General features: G+C 45.9%; 1 protein-coding gene and 1 non-coding gene across 2 annotated transcripts; both read left to right on the forward strand.

Annotated features, from left to right (window-relative positions):
* Positions 1–4,773: 4,773 nt before the first annotated feature.
* On the forward strand, positions 4,774–4,847 carry TRNAV-AAC (transfer RNA valine (anticodon AAC)). The gene has a single exon. It is a non-coding gene; the product is annotated as a tRNA-Val (tRNA).
* Positions 4,848–18,620: 13,773 nt separating this feature from the next.
* On the forward strand, positions 18,621–20,621 carry LOC117855040 (uncharacterized). The gene is made up of 3 exons (XM_034737315.2): positions 18,621–18,881; positions 19,031–19,261; positions 19,357–20,621. The coding sequence occupies exons 1-3, from the start codon at positions 18,666–18,668 to the stop codon at positions 19,483–19,485; spliced, it is 576 nt and encodes a 191-aa protein (XP_034593206.2). The 5' UTR covers positions 18,621–18,665; the 3' UTR covers positions 19,486–20,621.

Below are 20,621 nucleotides of genomic sequence, written 5' to 3' on the forward strand. Positions count from 1 at the left end.
AGATAGACAACCAACAAGGTGAAAAGACGTGGACGCAGTTACGTCAGAGCAGCACGGCCGGCCAGCAACAACTAAATTAGAAACTAATGTAGACAGCCACGTCACTACCAATGAAATAATAACGTTGGATAATTTCTAAAATAATCTAGGAAAATGCACTGCGCTGGGAGCAAGACCCTGCCCTTCTTCCCGTGCCGCCACGCACTAGCGGGTGGCGGCCCCATCCTTTCTCCTCACCGCGCTGGGTGCCAGCGGCTAGGCCTCACCATCCTCCCATTCTATGCGCGTCGATGACCACTACCCTTCTTTCATGCTGAGTGCGGGTGGCCGGGTTCCTCCATCCTCCCCGTGCCGCCACACACCGGCAGGCGATGGTCCTATTCTCCCTCCTTGTCGCGTCAAATGCCGGCCCCTGCACCCCACCCCTCTGGCTCCCGCCTCCATCCCGCGACTGCGCTCGCACCCCTCCATCCACGTGCGCAGCGACTCACCGGTGTTGGTGACAGCCAAGGCAAGGTTGGTGGAGGGAGACATGGCAGGTAGGAGGCATGAACGAAGCAGCATAGAGGAGAGAAGGGAGAGGGGTCCGAGATGGAACAGTGGGACCCACTTGGTGTTCGGAGCCGTGCTATCTGCTCTCGCCAGAGCCAACTACCTTCTTTTCTCTCTCTTCTCTCTTCGTTTCTCTCACATCCGTGTAAGCGAAAACATGATGTGGAACTGTTGTAGCACCCTCCTATCCGCCCATTGTGGCTTCCCTTAGGAGTACCAAACTAAGATACAACTCTCACGGCCTTAGTTAAGAGCACGCACACCCAAAACAGAGGATCCATGTAGCATCATTCCCAAGCATTCATGGCAGGAGGAGCCCGCTTAATTATGTCCACCGAGGAGAAAATTCAACAGCTTAGCTCTTCAATGGAGAATAAGAACAAAATGGGGTGCTTTAGAGATAAAGAACCACTTTTCAAAGTTATGTGGCTACAAGAAGGTGTATTTTAAGAGCTACCATAAAAAAAATGTTGGGCTAGCCATGGACAGACACAACTTAACTGCAGCATACAAGGAACAACACGTTCAAAAGAAAGGAGAGAAAAATGTCATCATGGAGTGGCTATGGCGAGATGTGAGCCCATGACTCGATTCCAATCTAGCAGACGATGATCGAGTGTCAGATGTCAAGAGGGTCAAGTTACAATAGGGTAATGGCAACCATGAAGAAAAGTGATGTTTTGGCCATGAAGAAGTGCAAGTCCAATAGTAGCATTAGGAGAAAGCCTGCAAGATGGGAAGATTGAAGTGAAGAATGGCAGAGCTAATAAGCGATTTTGATCTAGAAAGCAATGGAAATGCTTGATTTCAAGACCACAATGATAATGAGCACATGAGGATTAGGGCATGAAATTGACAAGCTCGATTGTGCAGCCATATCAATGCCACTATGCAATCCCAACCAGGTCGCCAGGTCGAGTATCACCCTGACACGCCCTGGCATTATCACTATCGTTGACGCATAGTGAGTTGTGATCACCATCGGCAACTGATGAGACAAGTAAGATGGTGATGTCCTACTATTAAGCATAGTGATCAGTGGGTGCCTCGACTAACTGAGAGCTAAAAAATTTAGGAGAAAAGTATGTCGTTCGTTGTAATCTTCCGTTGTAACCTTGAACAAAGCAACTCTTTGGATTCTAGAACATAGTGGAGTGAATCATAATGGCTGCAAAACATGGAGTGAATCATAGTGGTGTCATGCCAATGTAATCTAGAACAAAGCAACTTTGAAATAGTTGTTTGACATGCATGCCCATCCACAGTAAGATGCAGATAGTGTTCAGCGAGTGGGGATGACACACGTCGCCAGGGACGCGTACTCAATGATTGCAGCTTAGCAGAAAGAGCTCCTTGGGAGCAAAGGCAGGAGAGAGGGGACGTGAGCCCATGGTATTTTTTAGATGCTTCACTCCATGTGTTTTTCAGCTCCACTCTAAAAAACTCCATAGTGGAGTAGCTCCAAAAATTTCTAAAGTGCCGCTCTTGCAAATCCACTAGAATGAGGTTGGGGATGCCCCCATCTCCTTGGGCTTGGCTGCTTTAGAGTTTGGTGGACCTATGGTGTTTGGGATAAGGTGTTTTCACCTCCACAACACGTGGAGGTGAAAACATGCAGTGTAGCAGTTTCAAACTGGATAGGAAAGGGATGTACCATATTAATCAGAAAATATTAGGATTAGTAAATAAAAAATATGTTTCTACCCAAAAGTATTCCTTTTCTCCCGAACCCATGTTTCAAAATGGATACGGCAACCCTAGATGATACCTTGGCCTGGGTCATTACGAGAAAACAATTGCAATGACATGACTAAACAAAAATATTTGCATACATTTATTTTCAAGTAAAAAAAGCTCAAATGTTAGTATAAAAAATTCTAGCTAGCCGCGCTATTTGTGCGGGTCATCTTGCTAGTTAATCTATATATAATATATAGAAGCACCTCAGATGCATTGATTGCTAATTCTCTCGTATGTGGTGCAGCCACATCACCTTAATTATTTGCACCGTCCGATTTAAAAAGCTTCACATCCTGACCGTCTACAATTCACTAAGGGTTCTTAATTATTTACTTGCCTTTTCATTAATGCCTCATAAACCGTCTACAATCCACTAAGGGTTCTTAATTATTTACTTGCTTTTTATTAATGCCTCATAAATAGTTTTTTCAATAGAAAAACAACAAATAGTACAAATACTATCACTACTTTGTTTTAGTGACAAATCAGCTGCAATATTACTAATTTAGTTTCAATTAGGATGGGATACAAACCCATGTTACTAATTTAGTTTCAATTAGGATGGGATACAAACCATTTTTTCTTGACTTTTTGATCAGTTCTCCTAATAAGATACGCAATAGATATGTCCAAGCAATGAATGAGCTCAAGGAAAGTTTATCTAAATATCATATCTATATATATTATATAGAAGCAAACCACGTGTCTATATATATTATATAGAAGCAAACCACTAAGAAGTATTTATTATTATTTCTCTCTTCTCTCAAACAGCCACATCATCTTGATTATTGTAACCATCCGATCAACTTCGTGCATATTTTCTATCCATTAGATACATGTCATCCATTAATTAACCAATGAGTAACTCAAAAGTCTATGATTTTTATCCAAGAGGTCGCTCACATGGCTTTTAATGTAATCTCTACAAGTGCACCATTTATGTGAGCAATTAAACAACCACATTGGTTCATAGTTTATCGAAAAGCTCTCTCAAATCCCGCGGCAACGCGCGGGGAATCACCTAGTTGAACTTAAAAGTGTTGGCAGTGACTCAATTCGCACCCTTATCCAAAATAGCAATAAACCAATCCAAATAATGTCTCCACCACTTCAAACATGCAAAAACCAACCTTAAAGTCTTTGAACAACACATGAACATACGTTCTAAAATCCGATACTTTTTCAGACCGTGGCATAATTTACGAAACGAAAAGAGAGAAGCTAGCGTCCAATCCTGTAACCAAAAAGTATTATATTTGATCGGATATGTTGGCAAGGTAAGCAGCCTCCAGAATCAAGTAACACCTCCCCCTGATGACAAAAAAAAAATTACAAACGGTGTGTACTACCCAATCTAATTTCTCCGTCAGTGGCGATGAGCCAATGGTGGCGAAGTTTTGGTTGACATCCTACTGCGATTCGGATCGATTCGCCAATAATGGGGAGGAATCGCGCCAAACCATTGGCGAACGTATGGATTCTGGATTCATATCGTTAGCTGTCCATCAAACATGACAATGTGCTACTCCATGGAGTTTTATATAGACAGCGATGAACAGTCCTGTGAATGAAAACCGTTGAATTCGCTCATGTAATCAGCGTTAGGGCCACACATGGATGGCGATAGATGCATGTATTTGTAGAAACGAGTGATGGATCGAGAGCTTTTGTCAAGGAGTTTGCACTTGCGTTCCAAAAGCTGCTAACGGTGGTTGATGAATAATCTGTGTGCAAGGTTCCTAGTTTTGGACTCTACTAATGTCTGCATGTTCGTGTGGCCGAGGGTGCCGCTGATAAGCGCGCTCCCGATCGGCGGCACTAGGTTTTTCTTTTTTTAAAAAAAAATCTTTTCTATATTTTTCATTTAAAAATTTATAATGCATTCACACAATTTTACTTATAACTATGTTTTCAAGACAGCTTCTCAGTACAACAGGAAAAAGGCAAGCGATGCGAAAAGCGAAATCTCAAAACCTTACCCGATTGCCATGGACCACTACTTTAGTTTCTGAACGGGCAGTCCGGTGGTGGGCCTCCGCGGCTCCGCCGTATCTCTCCCTATAGAGCTCAGAGACGTGCTCCGCCGGATGAGGCCGAGCGGGCCGAGCCGTGCCGTGTCGATAGAGCTGGGCTGCGCGACACGGATGGACAGCCCAGGGCATAGACCCTTAGCGGGAGGATAAATAAATGGGCAAACCTACACGGCTACACTCCACAGCCATTGCAGGTGGGCCCTCTGCGCGATGTTCGTCTTCTTTGCAATGGAACACGAGCGTCTTGCGCATCCCTATCACCACCGTGGCGTCCCCACCAGTGCCGGCGACGATGGTGCGGTCCTTGCTGCTGGTGGCCTTCCAGTTCCAGTATCCGGTTGGTGCGCTGCCTTGTCACGTACCTGCGGTCGCACAGGTTGAAAATATACTACAGATTCCCGTGAACAACATTAAATAAGTAAAGAGTTGACACTTACAACAATAAGATTTCGTGGTGTAGTTGGTTATCACGTCAGTCTAACACACTGAAGGTCTCCGGTTCGAGTCCGGGCGAAATCAATGTTTTTGTGACTTTTTAGTTTTTTAAATTTCCGCTCTTCCATAGCTAGACTGTTTCTCTTTATGTCGCTCTTTTTTTTTTTCTGGAGAGAGGGAATAGAGAATCTGAACTGAAACCTTAAACAATTGAAATTGCAGATTAATGAATGTCGAAAAGAAGACATCAAGTAACTTGGTTGATGAGCAGCTAGTGCTTTTGTTAGTACTGACCTGGAAAGTCCCATAGCTAGACTGTTTCTCTTTATGTCGCTCTTTTTTTTTTTTCTGGAGAGAGGGAATAGAGAATCTGAACTGAAACCTTAAACAATTGAAATTGCAGATTAATGAATGTCGAAAAGAAGACATCAAGTAACTTGGTTGATGAGCAGCTAGTGCTTTTGTTAGTACTGACCTGGAAAGTCCCATGGCTGGGCACTTGCTGAGGTCGACGTCGACGATCACAGCGCCGCCGTGGGCGCAGCTCTCGGTTGCGTGCCCGCCATCGGCGCGACCTTGCAAAGTGTCAGCATCGCGATTCTCATTTCCGCCGCGTCGCATCCATGCCGACATCGAACGTGTCGCACCGGTACGCTGTCAAATTCAACTATTCAACCAGCTGCCGCGCGCGCAGCTCGTTAGTTGGTTGTGCCTGTACAGCACCGACCGGCCGTTGCTCACCGTTCCGATGTGCATGCGTACGTAAGTTGGCAGGTCGACGCGTTCCCGGACGCGCCGTTCCGCGCCAACCCGGCAGCCGTGTGCCTGCCCGACGGCGCCGGCTCCGGCGCGCGCGTCCACGACGTCGACCGGAAGCGGATGCTAGCCGTGGCATGCAGCCGAGTTCAGATCAACTCGCCGGTCACGGCTTTCCTCGCCCCCGGCGCCGCCGAGAGAGGCACGGCGACGCCGCGCTTCCACATCATATCCGGTGGTTCACCACGGTGACCGAGGTCCATTCGCACCATTCCACATCTCCGTTGTTGTAGTTCACCTGGAGACAGTCTGCTGTAGGTTATTTGTCGCTCTGGCAGTACTGGCGCTTCCTGCTCACCGGCGGCGGCGGCGGCGGCGGAAACGGCAGTACTGGTGCCATCGAGTTCGTCATCGTGTCAGGGTTGGTCCTGACGGCGAGGTGGCAGGTGAAGGCCCGTAATCGAGCCCAAGACTCTGCTACTCATGGAGTTGATCGCGGCGGATTCTCCATCGAGCTGGACTTCCCCATGGCGTCAGTTGAGGAATGCACCTCCGGCGAGGTGGCAGGTGAAGGCCCGTAATCGAGCCCAAGACTCTGCTACTCATGGAGTTGATCGCGGCGGATTCTCCATCGAGCTGGACTTCCCCATGGCGTCAGTTGAGGAATGCACCTCCGGCGATGTGCTGGTGTTGCCCGACTGGCCGACACCCTGAAAGGCGCATCCGTCATCCACGGGATATTTAATTAATTGCTACCGTAAGAAACAGCGCTCCTTCTAAAATCACTTTTAGAATTCCATCTACATTTTTTCCACCGGAGAGAAAATTTAGTTACACGTTCGCTATTTTGGCCTCCATGGCGCGCCATGTCACGGTTCCACGCTGGACTCCGCTCGCAAAAAGACCCGGTGCCCCTGCCCCTGCCCACCAGGCACCACTGAAGGACTTGCTGCCCGCCGCCACCCTCCCCCACAACAGGGGCGGTGTGCGCCGTCATCAGCAGCTTCAGCGGGCGCGACGCGAAGAAGTCGGCGGCGTCCGGGTCCGCGTTGACGTAGGAGATTGCCGTGGCTCGGGGAAGCATGCTCGACCTCCTGCGCCCAAACCTGGAGACGGGCTGCCTCTGCACGCTCCTCTCCGTTGACGTCTTCGGTGCCATCCGCTCGCTCGCGCAGTTCCACCTCACCGTATGACGCCTTGCCCGGCGCGATTACTCCAGCCGGCGGCCAAAACCTGAACCCAACTAGCCCTAGAGCATCTACGCGAGCGTGCACATCTCCTTCTCTTGCTCCTATCCCCAGCGCACAGATCCAGCAAGGTCGTCCCCATCGGCGGCCATGGCCGCGGCGTGCTTTGGCTAAGGTTGGGTGTTCCGGCCGCCCTAGCCGTTAGCTACTCCAACACACGCACGGCCATCTACTAGCTTCGCAAGCTCATTTTTGTATTCATCTTGAGCGGAGAGGGCTGGGAAGGGGGTCCTCACTGTGGGGTGTCAGGGTGTCAATGGTGGCTGGCGGAACACGGGAGCGGTCACGGCGGCGTTGTTGCTCATCTCATCGGGCGAGGAGTTGTTGGGGTCACGACGGTGTTTTCGCGAGCAACGTCCAGCATGGAACCGTGACATGGCGCGCCATGGAGGCCAAAATGGCAAATGTGTAACTAAATCTTCTCTCCGGTGGCAAAAATGTGGATAGAATTCTAAAAGTGGTTTTCGAAGGAGCGCCATTTCTTACGGTGGCAATTAATTAAATATCCCGTCATCAACATGTGCAGGACCTCCACAATTGGCGACCTCATGGTAACCTTTGCTTCTCTCTACTAGCTTAGCACCTTTTCCTCAGTTAGTTAACAACTCAATTCTGAGTCCAAGAAAGTAAATGGAAAATCAATCAGCAGTGAAACTCAAAATTGAATCTTGTTTAGGGGCAACTGTATTAAATTTTTCAAAAAAAATAGTATGGAGGGGGACTTGCCCCCCTGGCTATGCCCCTGGTGATCAGTTCAAGGTACCTGGAGAAACACGGGACATGATCAACGGAACTGACGGAAATGTACTGTGCGTCCTCTCTGTCACGATCAGATTCAACTCTCGTCGGGAGAAGAGGTAACACGTCTCTATCCTAACTTTGTTGAGACTCACAAATGTGCGAAAGGGCAATGATCAATTGATCATCACAGGGCCAGCTCCAATTGGATCTCGAGTTGATTTCATCACCTTATTGTTCGCCCCAAATGTTGGCATTAACGAATAACGAGGTACGACATGCTGAAAGTAAAGGCAAACATTTTGACTCATCAAGTAACCTATATCTAACAATGAAGAGGCCTCGTGGCTGCAGGATCAAGTGTGTGAAGGCGTACATGTCATAAACCTAACCACTCGATTCAGAAATTGGACCAGCGGTAGCAGATTACAGGGTACATGAAAGGAGAAAGGAAGGGGAAGAGGAAGGTAATCTAGCCTAAGCTAGCCTCGAGCAGATGCTCGCCTCGAGCGTGACCTCACCGCCGCCGATTCGTTCTGGTCCCCGACACCCTGCTTGGTGTTGGAGGTGATCCTTTTATGCTGCATTCCTTTCCTTCTCAGCATGCTAACAAGCCCAATATTTGCCTTCCCTTGGTCAAGGGGTGGAACGTTGCACCTGGAGCTTGACGAACACGAGCAGCAGGTGCCGATCTGTGGAGCTGTGACTGTCATGGTTGGCACTCTGCTAGCTTGAGTTTGATGCACAATGTGACATTGTTGGTCGGACTACTAGCATGACTTAATATCATGTTTGGATGACTTAGGAGGTGTTTGGGAACACCCTGTTAAAGTTTAACACCTATCACATCGGATGTTTGGATCCTAATTAGGAGTATTAAATATAAGCTAATTACAAAACTAATTGCACAGATAGAGTATAATTCGCGAGACGAATCTATTAAGCCTAATTAGTCCATGATTTGACAATGTGGTGTTACAGTAAACATTTGCTAATGATGGATTAATTAGGCTTAATAGATTCGTCTCGCGAATTAGCACAAGGTTCTGCAATTAGTTTTATAATTAGCTCATGTTTAGTCCTCCTAATTAGCATCCGAACATCCGATGTGACACTGTTAAAGTTTAGCACCTCGTATCCAAATACCCCCTTAATATCAATGATACATGCTTTTCAAATCGATGCAATATGTTCCCACTCTGATGTATATTGTGATGCCTGTGTATGCACTCATGGTAGAACAATTTTCAGGCAATTTCATATAAAACATATACACATACACATATACATATACATATACATATACATATACATACATACATATATATATATATATATATATATGTATGTTGTGTTCAGTTGAATAAATCTCGTTGGATTGTTGGTCGTTATTTCTATAGCGTGCATCGGACTGTTGGTCAGTATAGATTATACTGATGCCACTTGTAACGACTTATTATAGCTAGGGTCGACACAACTCTATACCGACCAATGATTCATCCTTGCAACGACTTGTACCGACTGTTGAAAATATTCAGAGGTGGTCAAAAGGGCCGAGAAAAAGAAGGGATAAGGAAAAACGCCCAGGGCCTCTCGGACTAGCGACCTCTACCCCGCGCCTTGATCGGAGGCGCAACCAACTTGTGGTTGCGGCCCCAGATCGCCCAGCGCCACAATAAAAGGGGGCCCGGCAGGGTTTTGAGGCAGTCCAACAGACACAAAACCCACGCACACCCCCGATATTGCCGTCCCGATCCCTGGCGGCGCTGGAGCCATCGGCAGCGGGATTCCCAGCCTCGTCCACGACTCCTATGGCTGGTTCATCGAACAACATCGCTGCTGGTTGTGTTTCTAGCCTTGTATTAAGTGGTGTTCATGTTTTAGATGCTAAAGATCCTGTTTAGATTAAGTTAAGTAATGTAGATTCCTACATTTGGTATCAGTTAAGCCAATTGCATCTAGACATGGACCCTAAGGCAGTGTAGATTGAATCTTAGTGTGCAATTGAGTCGCATTGTACTGGTTTTATATGTTTTTGATCTACACAGTAGCATTCTAGTACGAACTGCTATGCTATTAGGCCTAATCTTCTTCGGTTACATGTTAATGCTCAAGTTTTAGTTCGTTAACTTGATCTGTTAAGTCAAGATTAGACCGAATTAGATCTCAGTTAGCCTAATTACATGCCTAAGCTACTAGATCAGATCCTAATTGAGTCCTAATTCATGTTAATTGAGTAATCAGGGTTAGGGTTCATCGGTTCGTTCCCAATTTTCCCCACTGTTATCCCCAAATCCGCGCAATTAAGTACTTCGACATGTGCATAAGCAATTAGAAGGAGGGGAAATCGAAACGAACAGGTCATAAGCAAAGAAAGTCCCGAATTTCCCCAAGTCCCCAAATCAGAAAAGGTCATAAGCAAAGTTAGGAGATCTACCTCTGTTGATGGCCTCGCGTGGCATCAGTGTCGCCGTGCGTGGTCGCCATAAGAGCACCTCGGGCGAAGCCCCTCCACGGACCCACGCGTGACTCCGTCGCGCGCGGTGGCAGGGAGACGGCTCGCGGTGGCGCAAGACACCGGCGACGTTGTTTGGCTAATGGCGGACAGCGGCCGGCGCCGGAACCGCCGGATCACCACCGTGCCTTGAGAGCGCGCGCCCGCCATGAAGCCCGCGGCGGAGCCCATCGACGGAGCCGCACGCGACTCGGTCGCACGCCGGCGCCGGCGAGAGGGCCCGCGGCGGACTTGGCAAGGGCGGCGGGCAGGTGGCCATCAGCGGCGCTGTAGAAGAAAGCGGCGGCGCAGAGGGAGAACAAGGGGAGCGGCTGCGGGAAAGGCTGCGGCTGAGGGGAAGGGAAAATGATTAGGGTTTCAGGGGAGGCCGCGCGCTCGCCATTTTGTTCCTGCGCAACGCGCGCTGGACCATTTTGCTCCGCTCGCAGGCGCTAGCGCACTCAGGCCGCTGGCCATTGGCCGTGAGGAGGCGCAGGCCGCCGTGCGCGCTCAGGCCGCTCGCACGGGCCGTTGGCCGCGCCTCTTGCAGGCCAATGCGCTAAACAGAACTGGGCCGTCTCGGGCTGGCCTTGCGAAGTCGCACTGGGCCGTTAGCTGTGCCCAAGCAGGCCGTGAGCGCTGTGCGAAAGGCCGGCGGGCAGGTTTGCACCGCGGTTTCGGATGAGCGGATGCTGAGCAGGCTTGGGCCTTAAGTTGGCCGAGTAGTGTTGAGTTGCTATGTGCGCACGTGGGCCGGTTGCGGGCTAAAAGTTGAAGTTGGGCTGGTTTTTAGATTGAGCACAGTCCACTGTTTCTCCCATTTGTTTTATTATAAGTTGTTTAACTATGATAACAAGTGTCTAAGTTGCACATAGTTAAACTAAATAATGTTCTGATTAAATTGAACCAACGTGAAATTTATTTCAGAATTATTTATTAAGGCATGCAATTAATTTCTAACCAACATTGATATTAATTTGGTGTGCATAAGTGTTTTATTTAAGTTTTAAGTTATTTTGCTTCATGTTATTTTATTTAAGTTTTAAGTATTTTGCTTCTACCCAACAGTGATGCAAAATTATTTCATGTTATTTTAATTATGTTTTGCTTCTGCCCAATGGTGATGCAAAGTTGCCAACGCAGATTAAATTCATTATTTATTATTGTCATCATTGCTAATTGAATTTTTTTCATTTATTCAGACTTGACTCCATTAAGTGTCATAAGCTATGTCAATAGCATAGAGAAGCTTAGGGGAGACAACTTCACCAACTGGAAGAACCGGATTGGGTTGGTCCTATGCATTATGGATTGGGACTACTCCATGAGGAAGAATCATCCTGTTGCTCCTACTGCTCAAGAGGATAATGATACAACCCTTCCTGAGAGCATTGCTGCCTATGAGAAGGAAAAGGAGTGATGGGAGCGATCAGACAGGGTGGCCCTAATGATCATGGAGCAGACCATAAACCTGGCAATAAGGGGAGCTATTGAGAAAAATCCCAAAAGTGCTAAACATTTTATGGAGAAGGTTGAGGAGTACTTCAAAAGCTCCAGTAAAGCTAATGCTAGCACCCTCCTGACTAAGTTATTGAACACTAAGTATGATGGGCAAGGCAGTGTAAGGGAGCACATCATGAGCCTCGTTGACCTAAGGGATAAGCTCAACGACTTGAATTGCCCCCTTAATGATGAGACACTGCTTCACCACATCATGCTTTCACTGCCCTCAGTGTTTGAACCATTTAAGATAAACTATAATGGCAGTGACGCGAAATGGGATATTCCCACACTCATCGCGAAGTGTTCTCAGGAGGAAGAAAGGCTTAGATCAGAGAAGGGTGATTTTGCCAACCTCATCAGGCACGAGGTAAATAAGGGCAAAAATAAGCAAATCGTCCCTTTTAAGAAAATTAAGAAGTCTTATCAACCTCCTCCTAAGAATGATGGGTCATCCTCATCTAAGGGTCCTAAATGCCATCACTGCAAGAATTTTGGACATATTAAGAAGCATTGTGCTCAGTTCAAGGAATGGTGCATCAAAAATGGTAATGATGACTTCATTTCTACAGTCGATGAGTCCCTTTATATTGATTTTCCATTAAGTACATGGTGGATTGATTTTAGGGCAACCATTCATATTACTAATTCCTCACAGGGATTACGTGGCATGCGGACTATAATAAAGGGGACTCGCGCCGTTAAAGTTACAAATGGAGTTGAAGCTGAAGTTGAGGCTGTTGGAGATCTCACATTAGAACTTAGCAGTAGCTTCAGGCTTCATTTAAATAATGTTCTTTATGTATCATCACTTAAGAGAAACTTGATTTCTATTTCATCAGTAGATTGTGATGGTTATTCCTGCAACTTTGGGAACAGCAAGTGTGTAATAAGTTTTGAGAACAAGATTATTGATCATGCCCCTTTACATGATAAGTTTTACTTGTTGCCTCTAAGCGTTAATTCCCCTATGATGAATGTAAGCGATGTCAACCATAAGCGAAAGAGAAACATTGAGACTTCGTCGAAATTGTGGCACTTTTGCTTAGGCCACATTTCGAAGGGGATGATGGAGCGTCTCATTAGAGAAGAGATATTTCCAAAATTAGATTTTTCTGACTTAGATCAATGCATTGACTGCATTAAGGGAAAATTTGCAAAACAAATTAAAAAGGATGGAGCTAAGCACATTTCAGGATTATTAGAAATAATTCATACTGATATATGCAGTCCATTTAATGTAAGATTAATGGATGGTTATAATTATTTCATTACCTTCACTGATGATTTCTCCCGCTATGGATACATCTATCCCATAAACGAAAAGTCTGAAGCACTTGATAAGTTTAAAATCTTTAAAGCTAAAGTAAAAAATCAGCATGACTTAAAGATCAAAGTGGTAAGATCAGACAGGGGAGGAGAGTATTATGGAAAACACTCCACATATGGACAAATTTTGTGACCCTTTGCCAGATTTCTCCAAGATAATGGTATAGCAGCTCAGTATTCCACTCCCGGTGAGCCTCAGCAAAATGGTGTTGCTGAGAGAAGAAATCGCACCCTTATGAACATGGTGCGTATCATGCTCAACAACTCTACGATGCCAGTGAGTTTGTGGATGGAAGCTTTAAAGACTACCGCACACATTAATAATCATGTTCCTAATAAGTCAATCCCTAAGACTCCTTATGAACTTCGGACTGGTAGGAAGCCCAGCATGAATTATTTACATTTATGGCGTTGTGCAGCTGAAGCAAAGATTTTTAATCCACAACTTGGGAAATTAGATCCGAAGACCGAAAGCTACTATTTTATTGGATATCCGGAAACGTCAAAGGGGTACCGCTTTTATTGTCCTAAGCGTACCACTAAGTTTGTGGAGACAAGGCATGCTATCTTCTTAGAGGAAACTGGATACACTGAGGCTAGGAAAATTGATCTTGAGGAGATTCTAACCTATGAGCCGTTACCCATAAGACATGATTATTATACTCCTATGCCATATACCACTGTTACATCTCAGGTGGTGGAACCCCTAGTAGAAAATGTGGGAGTAACACCTACCTTAAGTGAAAATGTAGATGCACTTGTGATAAGTGAGCATCAAAGTGAAGATGTGGTAGAACCTGTTGGTGGATTGCAAGGGGAGGCCACTGATGAGCACGAGGTGGTTCAGCAGGAACCTTCTCAAGTAGAAGCACCACAGATAGTAGTACCACAGCCTCTGAGAAGGTCAACACGTGAGAGGAAGTCCATCCTTTCCGATGAGTATGTGTACATAACTGAAGAAGAACATGACATGGGGAAAGTGGATGACCCAAACTCATTTAAGGAGGCCATAAGAAGTGAACACTCGCATAAGTGGAGCGAGGCCATGGAAGAAGAGTTGAAGTCTATGGAAGCAAATAGAGTATGGGACTTAGTAGAAATTCCTGAAGGAGCCAAAACAGTAGGCTGTAAATGGGTCTATAAAACGAAATATGACTTTAAAGGGAAGATCGAAAGGTTCAAAGCAAGACTCGTGGCTAAGGGCTCCACTCAAGTAGAAGGAGTCAATTATAATGAAACCTTCTCGCCTGTCTCAAAGAAATATTCATTTAGAATCGTTATGGCTTTAGTAGCTCATTATGATCTTGAGCTGCATCAGATGGACATTAAGACTGCATTCCTTAATGGTGATTTGCATGAGAATGTATACATGAAGCAACTTGAAGGTTTCATCGTGGAAGGCAAGGAACATTTGGGATGCAAACTAAGAAAATCCATTTATGGATTGAAACAAGCGTCCAGACAATGGTACCTTAAGTTTGATGAAGTGATTAAGAGAATTGGCTTCATTGAAAATAAGAAGGACAACTGCATATATGTTAAGACTAAGAGGAGCTCTATAATCATCCTAGTCCTTTATGTGGATGACATCCTATTAGCAAGCAGCGATAAGAATTTGCTGCCTGAGACAAAGGGCTTTCTCTCATCGAACTTTGACATGAAGGATCTTGGTGATGCCGCTTATGTCTTAGGCATTGAGATTCACCGAGACAGGTCCAAAGGTGTATTAGGACTCTCTCAAAGAGCTTACATAGAGAGGGTCCTTGAAAGATATAATATGCACTAATGTTCAGACACAGCTGCTCCAGTTGTCAAGGGTGATAAGTTTGGGTCATTCCAAAGTCCCAGGAATCAATTAGAAATTGATCAAATAAGAACGATTCCTTATACTTCAGCTGTCGGAAACATAATGTATGCACAAGTTTGTACGCCCCTGACATGGCCTTTATAAGCGGGATGCTTGGAAGATATCAGTCTCATCTAGGAATAAGCCACTGGAAAGGAGTTAAGAAAGCTTTGCATTACATGTAAGGCACTAAAAATTACATGCTCACGTATAAAAGAACTGAGAAATTAGAGATAATCGGCTATTCAGATGCTGATTTTGCAGGTTGTGTTGACACAAAAAGATCCACATCAGGTTATATCTTCACACTTGCAAATGGGGCTATATCGTGGAAAAGCTCCAAACAAACACTGACAGCTGCATCAACAATGCAAGCTGAGTTTGTGGCATGTTATAAAGCTGTGGGACAAGCTGTATGGCTTAAGAGTTTCTGATAGGAACTCGCTAGGATTGGTTCTCGATCTTTCGATGAGAGGGCGTGGAGTAACTCGATTAGTGGATGGAGACGACATTCACAGCCCGACTACAGCCTTCCAATCTACACCTTAGCAATCGATACACCAACTTCAACAGCTGCCATGATCTTGTGGAGCGCGTCACCCGGCCACTAGGGCACTCGTCCTGCAAGCAATCGAAGGACTAGCAAGAACAAGTATAACAAGTACTGAATGTACTAGATGTAGATGAAGATTTCAAACTCAATCTCAATATTGGTGGGGTTCCGAAGATAAGAAGACGGGCGGCTGATCCAGCACGCGCGCTTACAAGCAAGTAGCGAGAGCTAAACTTGATCTAAACAAAACCCAACTATTCTAGGTGATAGCTAAAGGGTATATGACGGTGGGAGGACAAGCATCAGGGTGTTAGGGTCGTGCTCCAACCCTAGGATGCGTCTCTAATGGACCCGACTTGATACACGGCCCATTGGGCCAAATTAAAGTGACGCATCACCTTTAGATAGAAAATCTCTCGGTAGTAATTCGTTCATTGCGGCCACCTCAGACCAGATATGGACTTGAGTCTAGATCCATATAAAATAGACTTCATAAAGAATCCGTGAAGTACTTGAACGCCCCAATCCGAGTCCGTATGTGACCGTGGTGACCATCACAAGTTGGTGCTGTCGTAGAGTCCGAATCCAGCTTGCACGAGTCCTTTTCCCTTTCGGTCTTCTCCCTGGTTCCTAACCAAAACAAGAGTGCATGTGTCTTCATGGTCTAAATATGACGGATAGGAACTCAAGAGTGAACTTACTTGATGATTAAGTTGACGAGCATGGGCGCGAGTAATAGGACCAGAACTGGTACTTATGTCGGCGTAGAAACTGGTACTCGTGTCGGCATGGATATATCATTGGTGTTGATGTCCTCATCAATTTTATCCTAGGATTAAGAGTGGTAGACAGCATAAGCAGGCCACTAAAATTATACTGCGATAATAAGTCAGCAGTTTCTTTTCGAATAACAACAAGTCAAGTGATACTGCCAAACACATTGAGATTAAGTATCTTGTTGTGAAAGATAGAATCCAAGATCACACCATTGAGCTAGAGCATATAAGTACCAAGAAGATGCTTGTGGATCCATTAACAAAAGGCTCCCATTGCATTCAGCGAACATGTTGCCGGCATGGGATTATCGGATAGCCTGTGATCTTGGAGGGTCATAAGACAACCGCCTTCTATTATGATAGGTAGTTTTATGCATTGTGGACAACTGTGTCACAGTGGGATTTTAATCACCACTGTAACACATTGTCTTCTGCTTTAAGAATGGCATAAGTTACAGGCCTTTAGATCAAAGGGTAGAATGTTGGAAATATTCAGAGGTGGTCAAAAGGATCAAGAAAAAGAAGGGGTAAGGAAAAATGCCCAGGGCCTCTCGGACTAGTGACCTCCACCCCGCGTCTTGATTGGAGGCGCAACCAACTCGTGGTTGCGCCCCAGATCGCCCAGCGCTACAATAAAAGGGGGCCCAGCAGGGTTTTGAGGCAGTCCAACAGACACAAAACCCATGCACGCTCCCGATATTGTCGTCCCGATCCCTGGCGGCGCTGGAGCCATCGGCAACGGGATTCCCAGCCTCGTCCACGACTCCTATGGTTGGTTCATTGAACAACATCGCTGCTAAGTGGTGTTCCTGTTTTAGATGCTAAAGATCCTATTTAGATTAAATTAAGTAATGTAGATTCCTACACCGACTACGTTGTAGTCGGCCTGAGGGGCTGTGGTATAGTTTCTGTACCGTGATCACGGCAGGTTCTGCATCGAGCTGGACTTAGGGGGTGTTTGGATCCTTGAGCTAAAGCCTAGTCCATGTCACATCGAATATTCGGAGACTAATTAGAAGAACTAAACATGAGCTAATTATAAATTTAATTACACAGATGGAGGCTAATTCGCGAGATGAATCTATTAAGCCTAATTAATCCATTATTAGCACATGTTTACTGTAGCATCACATTGTCAAATCATGGATTAGTTAGGCTTAATAGATTCATCTCGCAAATTAGTCTCCATCTGTGCAATTGGTTTTGTAATTAGTCTATATTTAATACTCCTAATTAGGGGGTGTTTGTTTCTTCAGTACCTCCTAAAATTCCTGTCACATCGAATGTTTAGATACTAATTAGGAGTATTAAACATAGACTAATTATAAAACTAATTGCACAGATGGAGACTAATTTGCGAGACGAATCTATTAAGTCTAATTAGTCCATGATTTGACAATGTGATGCTACGGTAAACATGTGCTAATGATGGATTAATTAGGCTTAATAGATTCATCTTGTAAATTAGTCTCCATCTGTGTAATTAGTTTTATAATTAGCTCATGTTTAGTCTTCCTAATTAGCCTCCGAATATTCGATGTGACATAAATTTTAGTCCGGACTAAAGATTCAAACACCCACTCAGTATTTAAACATTTGATGTAACAATAATTTTAGGAGGAACTGAATAACCAAAGATCTTAGCTTCCCCGTGGCGTCCGTTGAGAACTGTACCTCCGGCGAGGTGACGTGCCGGCGATGCCCGACACCCTGAACGGTCACCATCGGCGACCTCATGGTAACCTAAATTTGCGCGCTTCTCCTCTCAGGAGTCTCTACTAGCTTAGCACCTTATTTTGATCATGGTAACCTTAAAAGAGAGCTACCTCCACAAACACACGGGACATGATCAATGGAACTGACAGAAATGTGTTGTGTATCCTTCCTGTTGTCTACGCAAAGTCGCAAACTATAGTCAAAATCTACAGTCCAATTTGGCGGAGAGCTCTCTACATAAGTTAGTTAAGTCCAATCAGTAAAGATGAGCGCAACAAAGAAATTTGTTTGACTTATAAATAAAAAAATGTCCAAGACAAAAATAGAAATTGTTCTAGAGCAAAGGAAATAGTTCCATAAGAAAAATGTTCCAACAAAAAAAGTTTTGAGCAAAAAAAAATGTTTCATAGAAACTTAGAAATGGTTCTCGGAATCAATAAAAATGTTCCAAATAAATAAATTCCATATTCTATTCTGCATTAAAAAATTATCATTTTGAAAAATCAAAATATATTCACGTGGATCTTATTTTGCTGCATTAATTGCGATTAATGTTATTGTGCAAATGGGCTCAAAATGAACATCCAATTTGAGCGAAAATAGCTTCAAACTTTGAAAACATCTATACCAGTGTAACATACCAAACCCACATGCTTGCATTTGCCAATCCTAGCCCGCAACATTGGCTGGCCGGCGTCAACAATCGTCAATCGGCCCGCATAGGATTCGCTCAATAGATTGGGGGTGTGATCGTAACAGGTTAACAGCCCGCGCCCTTCCACGTGTAATAATAGTGTCACCGTCGCCTTAATGGAGAACATTATTAGCGTGACTGAACTGATGGCCTTAATACGAACTAACCACGTGCTTGAATTTTTTGTAATAAAAATGAAAACTCAGGGCACACCAACTGCAACAGGGACGTTGTACCATGAGACGACAAGGAGATGCAGTCCTCGATTTACATTAGTGCCCCTGCCCTCCATTGGAAAGGAAAATTACATGGGCATTGGCCATATTGGGGCCAGTGCCCTATAAATACCGGCGGTGACCTTGCCCATGTCGGTACCGTGAGCGACCTTGCAAATCGTCAGCATCTCGATTCTCATCTCCGCCGCGTCCCAGCCATGCCGACGTCGACCAGGTCGCACCGGTTCGCCGTGGTACGCCGCCATGCATAATGCTCCGCCGTCAAATCCAATTTAACCAGCCAGCTGCATGCCGCGCGCGCAGCTCGTTATTTGGTTGTACTTGTCAGCACCGGCCGTTCGTTGCCGTCGTTGCCCACTGATGTAAATGCATATGCGGGCAGGTCGACGCGTTCACGGACGTGGCGTTCCGCGGCAACCCGGCAGCCGTGTGCCTGCTCGACGGCGCCGGCTCCGGCGCGCGCATCCACGACGTGGACCGGAAGTGGATGCTCGCCGTGGCAGCCGAGAGTTCAACGCGCCGGACACGGCGTTCTTCGCCCCCGCCCCCGCCGACAGAGGCACGACGACGCCGCGCGCGCTTCCATATCCGGTGGTTCACCACGGTGACCGAGGTTCGTTTTTGCACCATTCTATACTTCCGTTGTTGTCGTTCAACTGGAGACAGTATGCTGTAGGTTATTTGTCGAGCTTACAATATTTTGTGCAGGTTGAGCTGTGTGGGCACGCGACGTTGGCTGCCGCGCACTTCCTGCTCACCGGCGGCGTCGTCGGGACCGGCACTACTGGCGCCATCGAGTTCGTCACCATGTCAGGGTTGGTCTGGTCTTGGTCCTGACGGCGAGGTGGCAGGTGAAGGCCCGTAATCGAGCCCAAGACTCTGCTACTCATGGAGTTGATCGCGGCGGGTTCTGCATCGAGCTGGCCTTCCCCGTGGCGTCAGTTGAGGAATGCGCCTCCGGCGAGGTGGCGGGCCCTGAACGCGTGCCCACACGTAGTAATTTACTTTATTAGGGATCTCTACTACTCCCTCCGTTTCAAATTGTAGGTTGTTTTGGCTTTTCTAGATCATAGATATTATTATGCATCTAGACATATATGCATAGAAAAAAATATGCACCTAGAAAAGCAAAAACGATCTACAATTTGGAATGGAGGGAGTAACATTTTCATAGTTCCGAGTTCAAGAAAGTGAATGGAAAAGCGGAACACATGATCAACGGAACTGACGAAAATGTTTTCTGTGCCCTCCCTGCTGTCACGGTCAGATCGAACTCTCGTCGTCAGAAGAGGTCGCCCGTCTCCATCCTAACTTCATTGAGATTCAGGAATGTGCGAAAAGGGCGATCATCATCGCAGGTCCAGCTCCAATTGGATCTCAAGTTGATTTCATCACCTTATTGTTCGCCCCAAATGTTGCCATTAACGAGGTACGACATGCTGAAAGTAAAGGCAAACATTTTGACTCATCAAGTAACCTCTAGAATCTCAGAATAAGCCTTGTGGCTGCAGGATCAAGTGTGTGGAAGCGTACACTGCGCCTTCGCGCCTTACTGGGCAAAGAAGCTTGGGAAGACTAGGCTTACGGCACAGATGGTACACACTTCCTGCAGTCTCCATCCTACTTGCACAAATTAAACAATGAATGCAAATGTTTGATTAAACTGCAGGAAAAATGCATTCTGCTAACATTTTATTTCCCCGTGCCACCATGGAACCTATATCTAGGCTTCTTCAAGGGGCGGAACGTTGCGCCTGGAGCTCAACGAACATGCGCAGCGGGTGCGGATCCGTGGAGAAGCTGTGACTGTCATGGTTGGCACTCTGCTAGCTTGAGGGCACAGACTTTTATCTGTCTGAATAATACGATGCTGCATGAAAATAAGCTTGGAGACTTTGTAACCGGAATGCAGTGATAGGTGATAATAACTTGAGTAAAAAGGGGGGGGGGGGGGGGGGGGGGGGGGGGGGGGG

The sequence above is a fragment of the Setaria viridis genome, chromosome 5 (genome assembly GCF_005286985.2).
Source record: "Setaria viridis chromosome 5, Setaria_viridis_v4.0, whole genome shotgun sequence".
Classification (NCBI taxonomy): Eukaryota; Viridiplantae; Streptophyta; class Magnoliopsida; order Poales; family Poaceae; genus Setaria; species Setaria viridis.